Below are 12,571 nucleotides of genomic sequence, written 5' to 3'. Positions count from 1 at the left end.
AAATACTGCATTTTCAGGATCACAATTCTACACCTCCCCTACACTGTATAGAGCGGTTATGAACATTATTTGAACATTAATGTGATACTGTATTGCACTCTGTGGTAAAATACCCATGTGATCAGGTGTCAAACTGTAGTAAGCTGGATTAAAAAAAAAAAATCCTGTTCGCTTCCAATTCTGTGAAACATTTTTTCACAGGCTTAAAAACCCTTTCTCAAAATGACATCCCAAATAAAAAAAATATACACATTAAATAAAGGTTGGCATTTGTGAGGATCGACTGACAAATGTGTATAGAAAATACCTAACAGTTCCTAATTGCAGAGGTGTAAAAAGATCAAGGACTTCAACAAACCCAACCCAGAGCTGTCTGGCAGTAGTTTGCAGGCTTGGCCGGGACAAGCGTTTTTGTTAAAAAGTACCTGTCATCAAACCATATTTTCTATTTTCCTAACACCCCTCCTGCCGTTAAAAAAAAAAAAAATTTCCGAGGTTTAAAAAAAATCTCTGTATCATACCTTTCCCCTTGATCCAAGCAGGAGAAAGTGGGCGTTACCGAGCAGGCGTGACATCACTCAAGCCTGCGAGAGCTGTGCCTCGCTATAACCCGCATGCACTTGCTGAGTTCGGTCTCCTGCCAGGCCGGTAGGAGACCAAACTAACTGATTGACTTGCGGCAGGGAACAGAACAGAGCCACCTAGTGGCCGTTTTTTCAAAGTGTTATAATTATATAAGGAACAATATATTAAAAGTTTAGTTTAGGTGACAGGTACTCTTTAATGGTGTAGTCAAGAAATATAGCTGTGGACCTTATGGTTGTTAAGTAAACACATGCAGGGTTGGCTTAAAATGAACATTTCATACTGCCTGAATTATAGGTGGCATAAAAAACAGTTTCTGGTTGTTTTTCAAACTGTGATTTCTCTGAAATCCCAGTCTAGAACTTCAGAGCAAATCATAGGTGGTTGTGATAAGACAGCCCATCCCTGCTTCATGCTGCCTGATGAGCAGTAGAAAACTGATCACAGAATTCCATTAAGGGGTTAACACAATTAATGCTCCTAACACACAATTACCCCTAGACACTAAGGTCCTAAGATCGCAAGAGCCTCAGGAAGTTAACATAAACCCATCAAGTAATCTAGTTAATTCTGACTAATTATTTGGCGCTATACAGTAATAATTACTTTATTTTTGCTTTTACTGCTGCTTTTTTTTTTTTAGATTGAATGGGTTAGAAGGAATAGAGCTCCATAACTCCTCTGCTCACTAGCTGCAAAGGCTTATAAAAAACACAGATTTTTACACTGTATATAAAACATGTAATTATATTAAATTCAAGATTCTCTGTCATTGCCTTTGTTCTATTGGTTGCTGGAGAAAATTGCACTATATGAAAGCCAAGTCAAGGCACTTCACGGAAACCAGTATTGCACTTTGTGAAGGGTAACTTGCCTAAACATGCCTGATATACTATCCAGTGTGTAAAGGATAATAAATGCATCTTTCTTTTTTTTTTTGCATAAACTATTTTTATTCCTGACATCCTTTTCTCCATAGGTTAAAATCCACTACCACAATCCCAAGTGATGCTAACTAATGTTCTGATTTTAGAATCCTGCTTCACCGCAGTGAAGACAGCAGCTGTCTGAAAAGTGACACGATATCTCATGAATTCACACCTACCTAAATCTGAGTTCTGCTGTGGTGTGGAAGCCTCTTCATTGGCTTCATTTGCCATGGAGCGTGTAATACGTCCTTTACGGCGCCCTTGGCTGTTAAAAGTTTTTCTCCCTTTTGAGGTCACTGCTTCTTTGTCATCATTCTCTTCCCCAGAAGTGTCTTCAGTTTTCTCCCTAAAAGAAAGACATTATCAATTCTTTAATTAATTCTAAACTGAATTATAACAAAAATGTGTATTCTATGGGTAAAACAGTTTGCATACATGAACTTTATATTCATTCAGTGAAGTTAGAAGTCAATTTGAATATATATATTTTTTTTATTTGATTTTCAATTTTACACGCAGTCCAGGACAATCCCCTAGTTCACGGACATGTCTAGTATAGAATTTACAAAAGAACTAAGTCAAGAGAACACTCTAGCCAGTGGCCCAAGGTCCTCCTATGGCAAGGAACAACACATATCCGGGAAAAAAAAAATAAACACTCCAGAAAGCCCCCTCGATTCTGCAGAGACCCCTCAGGGTCACCACCACTAGCTCATCACTTAGCATATAAGAATAAAACAGAGGCACAATCAGTGGTCCCAACAAGGATCAAGCACCTGCAGTAAGGATAAGCACAGCCTGATGCCACCAACAGAAAAGTCCCAGTACACCCTCTGTCCCTCTCAACCCCCTCTGGGTCACAGTAGACTACGATATGTACAGTCAGCCTAAGGAACCCACCAGTCCCATAGTCAGATACCATGTGGTCTCTTTAAATGGTCCAACTACCCTTGCAATCTCCTAATTTGAAAGGAACGACACAATGAAAGTTCTCCTTTTTTTTTTAAATCGATTTTGCCGGTTGTGCGACTAAGATCCGTCAGATCCATATATAGATATCTTTTAACTTGTAAAACAAATTCCTGTACCGAAGGCATAGAGGGTTGCCGCCAATGTGCCAGTAAACACCTTTTAGCCACAAGTATAATCAGGTGTGTCAACAACGTCACTACAGCGTTGTCAGGAGCTATATGCAATATTATCAGTAGCGGGTCTACCCTCAGAGATATATGCACCTTCACATCCAAGAGAGCAAAGAGGTCAGACCAAAGCCACTCCAAAAGTGGGCAGGTAACCAACCCATGGAGCAAGTCTGTTCTGTGTGACCTGCAATGTGGTTATTTGGGAGGAAATGTTTAGGGCCCAGACTGTATCTCATCGAAAGCTCCGAGAAGGTCAAATACCTCAGCTCATCCAGGCAAAGAAGGTGCTGTACCCGAAAAATCCCCGGAAAAAAAAAAGCTGTGATAAAAATTAGGAGGGGAATTAACCATGTATATGTCGGTTTTAAACAAAATGCGATCCCTCTCACCCATTCCAGACTTATTGAGAGCTGCACATCTCTCAATACATCCGATGCAACTGAGCCTCAAAAATCTAAGCCAGTTTAAAGCTGGTGTACATTTGTACTACAATTAAAGCTTGCTCGTTTGGGTGAACTGTAGTAAATTCGACACTGGGAGAGGCCACACTCCCTTCCCATTATATAACTTCCCCTCCACTGCCAACCCACTTGGTATGTGCGAAACGGACACAAAAAAGAAGCAAATTTGTAAAAAGTTTGTAAACTTTTTGTTTGTTGGACCTGCACCTAGTGCAGTAGTGATAAATCTCTCCCATGATGTGTAAATCATCCATGAAAAACAAAGCATATAGTAAGTGTTTAAGTATTTATCAGAAAGTTCCTATTTTGAAGAAACACTATCTTCCCATTCGACTAAACAAGGAGACTCACCATTTATTGGTCAATTTATTGGCATAATTGTGGAACTATATGTAAAACATTCAGTAATGTGTGGGCATGCTGTAACTGGGCAGTTTGGTTCCGCATCAGAAAAAATGTGAAACTTTCACTATGACACATTTCCAGGCAGACAGTGACTGTGCCATAAACTTAAATGATCTGAAAAAAAACATATGGAGGTCCAAAACGTACCACCCCCGCAACCAGCTGCTTGCCAGAGTTATGGCACTTTCATGAAATCCATGAACATGCTGTAGAAACAATCCCATCCACAGGCATAACATGGATTTTCATTTGCAGAAATTTCGGCAACAAATGCACCGCATGCAAGCATAATCCAAGGGTATGCTGCATGTGAGAAATGTTAACCCCACACTAAGTGTTAATTCTTAAACATCAGGTAACTCTTCTTTTCAAAATCTGGCTATACAGGTTAGATATGTGATGGCTAAACCCACAGATTACAGCTAGATCGGTTGACCATCCAATTTCCATGGTTGCTTTCTCCTTTCTCTCCAAGTGTAAGATTTAGCTGTATGGATCTGCTGTTTACCGTGCTGCACACTAAGAAGAATCTACAAAAATGGAGAGAGCGAGAGATCAGATTTATGTTTCCTAGGCTCCCATGTACAGTATAAAGCCTTTGCCAAAAAGCAATTATTATACTTTATACTTCATATTAAACTATTATAATGAACTGGAGTCATACAGCAAGGCTTGAGTACAGAATATGAGAGCCCAGGAGACACAATGCGCAGCTGTCAATCCATCCACTGTGCAGCCGTATTGAAAATAATGCTCAATATTTAAAGGAGTCAGTGACTAAAAATATAGGCATTCACAAAAAAAAAATGTTGTAATATTACTGACCAGTAAAAATGACATTGAAATTTCTTAAAATCTTTTTATCAGATTTTATCAGAATTGTTGCTGGTTTGTGGTTGGGACTCAGTGCTGTCTTATGAGCCCCACTACAGAGCAGTCTTCTGCGAGAATAATCCTGTCCTCCTGAAACGAGAGCTTCCATCTACAGTGGGGCAAAAAAGTATTTAGTCAGCCACCAATTCTGCAAGTTCTCCCACTTAAATAGATGAGAGAGGCCTGTAATTTTCATCATCAGTATACCTCAACTATGAGAGACATAATGAGAAAAAAAATCCATAAAATCGCTGTCTAATTTTTAAAGAATTTATTTGCAAATTATGGTGGAAAATAAGTATTTGGTCACCTACAAACAAGCAAGATTTCGGGCTCTCACAGACCTGTAACTTCTTCTTTAAGAGTCTCCTCTGTCCTCCACTCGTTACCTGTATTAATGGCACCTGTTTGAACTTGTTATCAGTATAAAAGACACCTGTCCACAACCTCAAACAGTCACAATCCAGACTCCAATATGGCCAATATGACACCAGAAACAAAATATTAGACCTGCACCAGGTTGGGAAGACTGAATCTGCAATAGGCAAGTAGCTTGGTATGAAGAAATCAACTGTGAGAGCAATTATTAGAAAACGAAAGACATACAAGGCCACTCCCTAGATCTGGGGCTCCACGCAAAATCTCACCTCATGGTGTCAAAATGATCACAAGAAAGGTGAGCAACAATCCCAGAACCACACGGGGGGACCTAGTGAATGACCTGCAGAGAGCTGGGACCAAAGTAACAAAGGCTACCATCAGTAACACACTACGCCGCCAGGGACTCAAATCATGCAGTGCCAGACGTGTCCCCCTGCTTAAAGGAGTTATCCAGGAAAAAACTTTTTATATATATATATATATATATATATATATATATATATATATATATGTATATTATATATATATATGTCAACTGGCTCTAGAAAGTTTTGTAAATTACTTCTATTAAAAAAAAAAAATCTTAATCCTTTCAGTACTTATAAGCTCCTGAAGTTGAGTTGTTCTTTTCTGTCTAAGTGCTCTCTGATGACACCTGTCTCGGGAACTGTCCAGAGTAGAAGAAAATCCCCATAGCAAACCTCTTCTATTCTGTGCAGTTCCCAAGTAGAGATGAGCAAATTTACAGTAAATTCGATTCGTCACGAACTTCTCGGCTCGGCAGTTGATGACTTATCCTGCATAAATGAGTTCAGCTTTCAGGTGGGCTGGAAAAGGTGGATACAGTCTTAGGAAAGAGTCTCCTAGAACTGTATCCACCTTTTCCAGCCCACGGGAGCACCTGAAAGCTGAACTCATTTATACAGGATAAGCCATCAACTGCCGAGCCGAGAAGTTCGTGACGAATCGAATTTACTGTAAATTCGCTCATCTCTATTCCCGAGACAAGCAGAGATGTCAGCAGAGAGCACTGATGCCAGACAGAAAAGAACAACTCAACTTCAGCAGCTGATAATTATTGGAAGGATTAAGATTTTTTTTTATAGAAATAATTTACAAATCTGTTTAACTTTCTGGAGCCAGTTGATATATAAAAATTCCGGGTCCGTCTGAAGTTTGCTAGAGAGCATTTGGATGATCCAGAAGAGGATAGGGAGAATGTCATATGGTCAGATGAAATCAAAACTTTTTGGTTAACACTCTATACCTACTGTGCAGCATGGAGGTGGAAACATCATGTTTGGGGCTGTTTTTCAGCAAAGGGACCAGGATGACTGACCGTGTAAAGGAAAAAAATGAATGGGGCCATGTATAGTGAGATTTTGAGTGAATGGGCATTGAAGATGAAACGTGGCTGGGTCTTTCAGCATGACAATGATCCCAAACACACTACCCAGGCAATGAAGGAGTGGCTTTGTAAGAAGCATTTCGAGGTCCTGGAGTGGCCTAGCCAGTCTCCAGATGTCAACCCCACAGAAAACCTTTGGAGGGAGTTAAAAGGTCCGTGTAGTCCAGCGACAGCCCCCAAAACAACACTGCTCTACAGGAGATCTTCATGGAGGAATGGGCCAAAATACCAGCAACAGTGTGTGAAAACCTTGTGAAGACTTACAGAAAATGTTTGACCTCTGTCACTGCCAAGAAAGGGTATATAACAAAGTACTGAGATGATGTTCTGTTATTGACCAAATACTTACTTTCCACCATAATTTGCTGAAAAATTCTTAAAAAATCAGACAATTGTGATTTTATGGATTTTTTTTTAGGTATACCTATGATGAAAATTACAGGCCTCTCTCATCTTTCTAAGTGGGAGACTCTCACAATTAGTGGCTGACTAAATACTTTTTTCCCACTGTATAGTCTCCCTATGGACTTATTCTATAGGGATCACCAAAAGGGATCCTTCCATGATGCCAATGTAAAAGAGGTAAAGAAGGATAAACAGCACATGGGTGTTCACTGCTGACTGCAGTGGAAGGTTAGTGGAACAAAAGTAGCCCAAGGCAGCACATTCAGCACTGTCTTGGGTTTTTAAACAAAATTGTTTGTGGCAAATCTCCTAGAGAAAAAAAAATGATTATAGTAAATCATATATGATTTCATTTTAATTCATAGTTGGAGGAATCATTTAAGAAGGGCAAAAGCCCTACAATAGGTAAACTTATCAACCATACTGCAGATCCATGTAGTGATTTATAGTACTTTGTGAGTCCAACCACTAGGAGAATCATAGCTAGCTCAGAATAAAAGGTACAACCTACACGCATAGCAAATAGATGTTAGATGTATTTCAGAAAGTGAGACATACTTCCCAAGCTCCTCTTTGTCATTTTCAACATCTTGTTTAAACTCTTCTTTTTCAGGCTCTTTCTCTTTTTCATCTTTTTCTTCCTGGGTACTACGGGGCATCTGCTGCTAAAGATATAACAATGAAAGTTTGACTTAGTAGATATGAAGAACCATCAAGTTTATCAGGCAGAATGAAGAAACAAGGTCCTTGTGCTGTGCACATTTCTGCAGCTCAATAGTGCTCTCTAGTACAGGGATTGCAAACTGCAAGGCTTTATACTGTGCAATGCCAACATATTTAACCATTTCTTTACATAACATGAATAAGCAGCACCATGTGAAAGATTCAATATTATATAGCATTATTAGAAAATTTCTGTTAAAAAACCCCCCAAAAAACCCAAACTACTACTAAGAAGAATAATGACTAATAATAGTAAATGTAATAAAATGTTACTTCTCCATTTGTAAATTACCGGTATATTATATAATTTACTTTATAGTCTTGCAAAGTCATATATCATAAGACATTACAGCTAATTTATACATTTTTTACTTGAATTGAACAAACTCAAGAAAAGATTAAGGGTAGAAAAAGCTTACAAAACTGCTTTTGGAGAACACTAAAAAGTTGCACAAAAACTGATTTAATGTTATTTGCTTACGTTTGCCAAATTTATCACCCCCCCCCCCCTCCCCCCCACACACACAAACACCCTGTAATAGAATGATAAATGTGTTGTATGTAAGCAAAACCAAAGCAAAGAACACGACTTCAAAACACACTTTCAAAAGACAATAGTGATCAATCTTCCCCAGTGTGAATACAATTCTGAACTTTAAAGGACAGAGACACTAGTCTTGAGATCTGCATAGGACCACCATGATCTGATTATAAACAGTGGATGCATCTCCATATTTCTATGCAGATTTTTCTCACATGAAGAGGCTCCATGCTCTGAGGATCATTTAGTTCCTGATCTACCTGGTTAAACTGAGAGTGGTGGCACTAGGTGCTACACATTTGCTTGAAACCTCTCAACAAGTATTACAGTGTCTGGGACATCTTTACATCAACTCTAAATAACTATACAGCTAAATATATACCAAAGGGGAACAAATATAAACGATTAAAACTAAATCCTACATGGCTGACACATGATGTTAAAAGAGCAATAAACAACAAAAAAAATAGCCTTCAAAAAATACAAATCTGATGGGTCAGCGATAACATTTAAACAGTACAAGGAGCTTAATAAAATCTGTAAAAATGTAATAAAAACAGCAAAAATTCTAAATGAGAGACAGGTGGCCAAAGAAAGCAAAGCTATTCCTAAATATTTTTTTAGATATATAAATACAAAAAAAACAAGGACAGAGCATGTAGGACCCCTTAATAATGATAATGGGGAGGTTGTCACGGGCGATCAAGAGAAAGCGGAGCTACTGAATGGGTTCTTTAGTTCTGTATATACTATGGAAAAAGGAGCTGACATTGGACAGGTCAGTGCTGGTAACACATCATGTAATGTACTGAACTGGCTTAATGTAGAGATGGTACAAGGTAAGTTAAGTAAAGTAAATGTAAGCAAATCTCCAGGACCGGATGGACTACACCCAAGAGTTCTTAGAGAGGTAAGTTCAGTAATATCTGTACCCTTGTTCATGATATTTAGAGATTCTCTGGTGTCTGGTATTGTGCCAAGGGACTGGCGCAAGGCTAATGTGGTACCAATCTTCAAGAAGGGCTCTAGGTCTTCGCCAGGCAATTATAGACCGGTAAGTCTAACGTGCATTGTGGGTAAATTGTTTGAAGGACTTATAAGGGTTTACATACAGGAATACATAGGGGATAATTGTATTATTAGTGATAGCCAGCATGGGTTTACTAAGGATAGAAGTTGTCAAACCAATCTAATTTGCTTTTATGAAGAGGTGAGTAGAAGCCTTGACAGAGGAATGGCTGTGGATATAGTGTTTCTGGATTTTGCTAAAGCATTTGATACTGTCCCTCAGACGTCTGACAGGTAAGTTAAGGTCTTTGGGCTTGGAAACTTTAGTTTGTAACTGGATTGAACACTGGCTCATGGATCGTACCCAGAGAGTGGTGGTCAATGATTCGTACTCTGATTGGTCCCCGGTTATTAGTGGTGTACCCCAAGGTTCAGTACTGGGCCCGCTGTTGTTTAATTTATTTATCAATGATATAGAGGATGACATTAACAGCTCTGTTTCTATCTTTGCAGATGACACCAAGCTTTGTAGCACGGTACAGTCTATAGAGGATGTGTATAGGTTACAAGATGACTTGGATAGACTAGGTGTCTGGGCATCCACTTGGCAAATGAGGTTCAATGTGGATAAATGTAAAGTTATGCATCTGGGTACCGTATATACTCGAGTATAAGCCGACCCGAATATAAGCCGAGGCCCCTAATTTCACCCCAAAAACCCAGGAAAAGTTATTGACTCGACTATAAGCCTAGGGTGGGAAATACATCATCCCCCCATGTAATCATCCAGACCCCCGTCATCACCCCCCCCTTCATCATCACCGCCTGTCAATCCCTTCATCAGTGGTTTTCAACCTGCGGACCTCTAGATGTTGCAAAACTACAACCCCCAGCATGCCCGGTCAGCCAACGGCTGTCTGGGCATGCTGGGAGTTGTAGTTTTGAAACCTCTGGAGGTCCGCAGGTTGAAGACCACTGCGGCCTTCATCATCATCCCCCCCCCCCCTTCATCATCATCCCCCCCCCCTTTCATCATCACCGCCTGTCAATCCCTTCATCAGTGGTCTTCAACCTGCGGACCTCCAGATGTTGCAAAACTACAACTCCCAGCATACCCGGACAGTTATCGGCTGTCCGGGCATGCTGGGAGTTGTAGTTTTGAAACCTCTGGAGGTCCACAGGTTGAAGACCACTGATGAAAGGATTGACAGGCGGTGATGATCACTTCGGCCTTCGTCATCATCCAGCCCCCCCACCTTTTTGTTTTGTACTCACCTCCCCTTGGCAGGAAGTTAGGGTGAGCTGGTCCTAGTGATGTTGCCTTAACGACGGCGCACAGGGACATTGCGCATGAAGAGGGCCCTCCGGTGAAAATGGACAGCCCGGAATGAGCATCCCTCCCCACCGGATGGTCCCTGCAGCATAGATGGCCCGGACCAGTTCACCCTAACTTCCCGCCGTGGGGGGATAAGTACAAAACAAAAGAGGGGGGGGGGGGGGCCCTGGATGATGATGAAGGCCGAAGTGGTCTTCAACCTGCGGACCTCCAGAGGTTTCAAAACTACAACACCCCAGTTTTACAACATCTGGAGGTCCGCAGGTTGAAGACCACTGAGAAGGGATTGACAGGCGGAGAGATCACTCGAGTATAAGCCGAGGGGGACGTTTTCAGCACGAAAAATAGTGCTGAAAAACTCGGCTTATACTCGAGTATATACGGTACTAATAACCTGCATGCGTCGTATGTCTTAGGGGGGATTAAACTGGCAGAGTCACTGGTAGAGAAGGATCTGGGTGTACTTGTAGATCACAGACTACAGAATAGCATGCAATGTCAGGCTGCTGCTTCCAAAGCCAGCAGGATATTGTCATGTATAAAAAGAGGCATGGACTCGAGGGACAGGGACATAATACTCCCCCTTTATAAAGCATTGGTACGGCCTCACCTGGAATATGCTGTTCAGTTTTGGTCGCCTGTCCATAAAAGGGACACTGCGGAGCTGGAAAGGGTGCAGAGACGTGCGACTAAACTAATATGGGGCATGGAACATTTTAGCTATGAGGAGAGATTAAAAGGAGTTACAATTGTTTAGTCTTGAGAAGAGACGTTTAAGGGGGGATATGATAAACGTATATAAATGGCCCATACAAAAAATATGGAGAAAAACTGTTTCAGGTTAAACCCCCCCCCAAAGGACGAGGGGGCACTCCCTCCGTCTGGAGAAGAAAAGGTTTAGTCTAAAGGGGTGACACGCTTTCTTTACCATAAGAACTGTGAATTTTTTTTTCCCCAAAATAAACATTTATTGTATTTTCACTCAGACAAGCATGGAGCAAAACAATGCAATGGAAATTCAATATTACACAAGAGTGGTAATACAATGACAAAGGCAACAAATGTAAGAACTGTGAATTTATGGAACAGTCTACCTCAGGAACTGGTCACAGCGGGAACAATTAATAGCTTTAAAACAGGGTTAGATACATTCCTGGAACAAAATAACATTAATACTTATGCAGAATCATAAAACTACATCCCTTCCCCTTATCCCCTTACACCCTTCCCTTCAATTCCCTGGTTGGACTTGATGGACGTATGTCTTTTTTCAACCATACTAACTATGGATGCTAATAATCGTCAGCTGAGACAGGGCGTTGAGGCTGATAAAAAGGTCCTACACATGGGTCTCTAAGCTCCTTCTCTGAAGTGCTGCATATATAATCTTTTTTTAGTTTTTCTTGTCTAGTGTTTATGTTTTTCTGTTGTTGTATGCTCCTTGGATTGCCAGTGTTTACTGGAAGCTCTAATTCTGTCTGTTGTTGACCAGTGTGCAGTATCTGAGTCACCCCTCCATACATGTATATACTTTAGTATTATTATGGCTTATCCTACGCATTTATGGAACATATGTGGTATAGGTGATGCCAACAAGAGATGAGCAATTTCCATCACCCTTATAAAATACCATCCCAATATTTTTTTTTATCTCACGGAGACACATCTCGCAAAACAATCTATTAAAGTTCTTAAATGGGCACTGTCAGATTCAAAAACTTTTTATAAGCTGCACATATTGGCAGAACATTATTCTTTATGATATACTTCATAAAAAATGTTCTCTATTTAATAAAGATTTTGGTTTATAATAAAAGATGACTAGGGGTCCTCATATCATCCAGAACATAATCCTATCTGGCTGTAGCGTCATCTTTGTTTAAGCTGAAGTAAAGGCAGGGACAAAGTCTAGTAAGTAAAGGTGTGACTAGCACTCTTCTGTGCTCACTCCTGTCCTACAAGACTGCAGCATAATAACAGAGAAAAGGGGGGTTACAGAGTAGCCTGCAGTGACTGGATGAGACTCAGCACAGCAGTCTCAGGGAGGAAGATGATTCATGCAGAGTTAGGACACGCCCCTTCCAGGGCACAAAATGACAAACCAAGTGAGCAACAGATAGAAGGTATTTGTAAGAGAAGTATAGGTGATATAGGTGCTAGACACATTAATAATATATGTACATGATCAGGATGAGGTACTGAGTAACATAACTTTTTTTGTTTAGGTGGGATATGACAGGTACTCTTAAAGCGTGACTGGTTTTCCAATGCATTTCATTCTACATATTACACTCCTGATGAAGAGTTAAAACATTTGTCGAGGTGGTGGTGGGGTGCACCGGCATACCTTCAACCATGTCCCAGTTAGGTAAGA

At 40.4% G+C, this 12,571-nt stretch overlaps 1 protein-coding gene across 27 annotated transcripts in view; it reads right to left on the bottom strand.

Moving 5' to 3' along the window:
• The window catches only part of NCOR2 (nuclear receptor corepressor 2), a 495,829-nt gene that overhangs the window by 161,886 nt on the left and 321,372 nt on the right, over positions 1–12,571 (bottom strand). For 24 of the 27 annotated variants that reach the window (XM_056534054.1, XM_056534035.1, XM_056534070.1 and 21 more), the window contains 2 exons: positions 7,148–7,254; positions 1,691–1,860 (listed from right to left, as the gene is read on the bottom strand). In XM_056534054.1, coding sequence (XP_056390029.1) covers positions 1,691–1,860; positions 7,148–7,254 — 277 coding nt within the window. The remainder of the gene's footprint in view (positions 1–1,690; positions 1,861–7,147; positions 7,255–12,571) is intronic. The other 3 variants (XM_056533932.1, XM_056534089.1, XM_056534097.1) reach the window with 1 other exon arrangement.

This window comes from Hyla sarda, chromosome 1, assembly GCF_029499605.1.
Source record: "Hyla sarda isolate aHylSar1 chromosome 1, aHylSar1.hap1, whole genome shotgun sequence".
Classification (NCBI taxonomy): Eukaryota; Metazoa; Chordata; class Amphibia; order Anura; family Hylidae; genus Hyla; species Hyla sarda.
The sequence above is the reverse complement of the archived record's forward strand: the minus strand, read 5'-3'. Positions and strand labels throughout refer to the sequence as shown.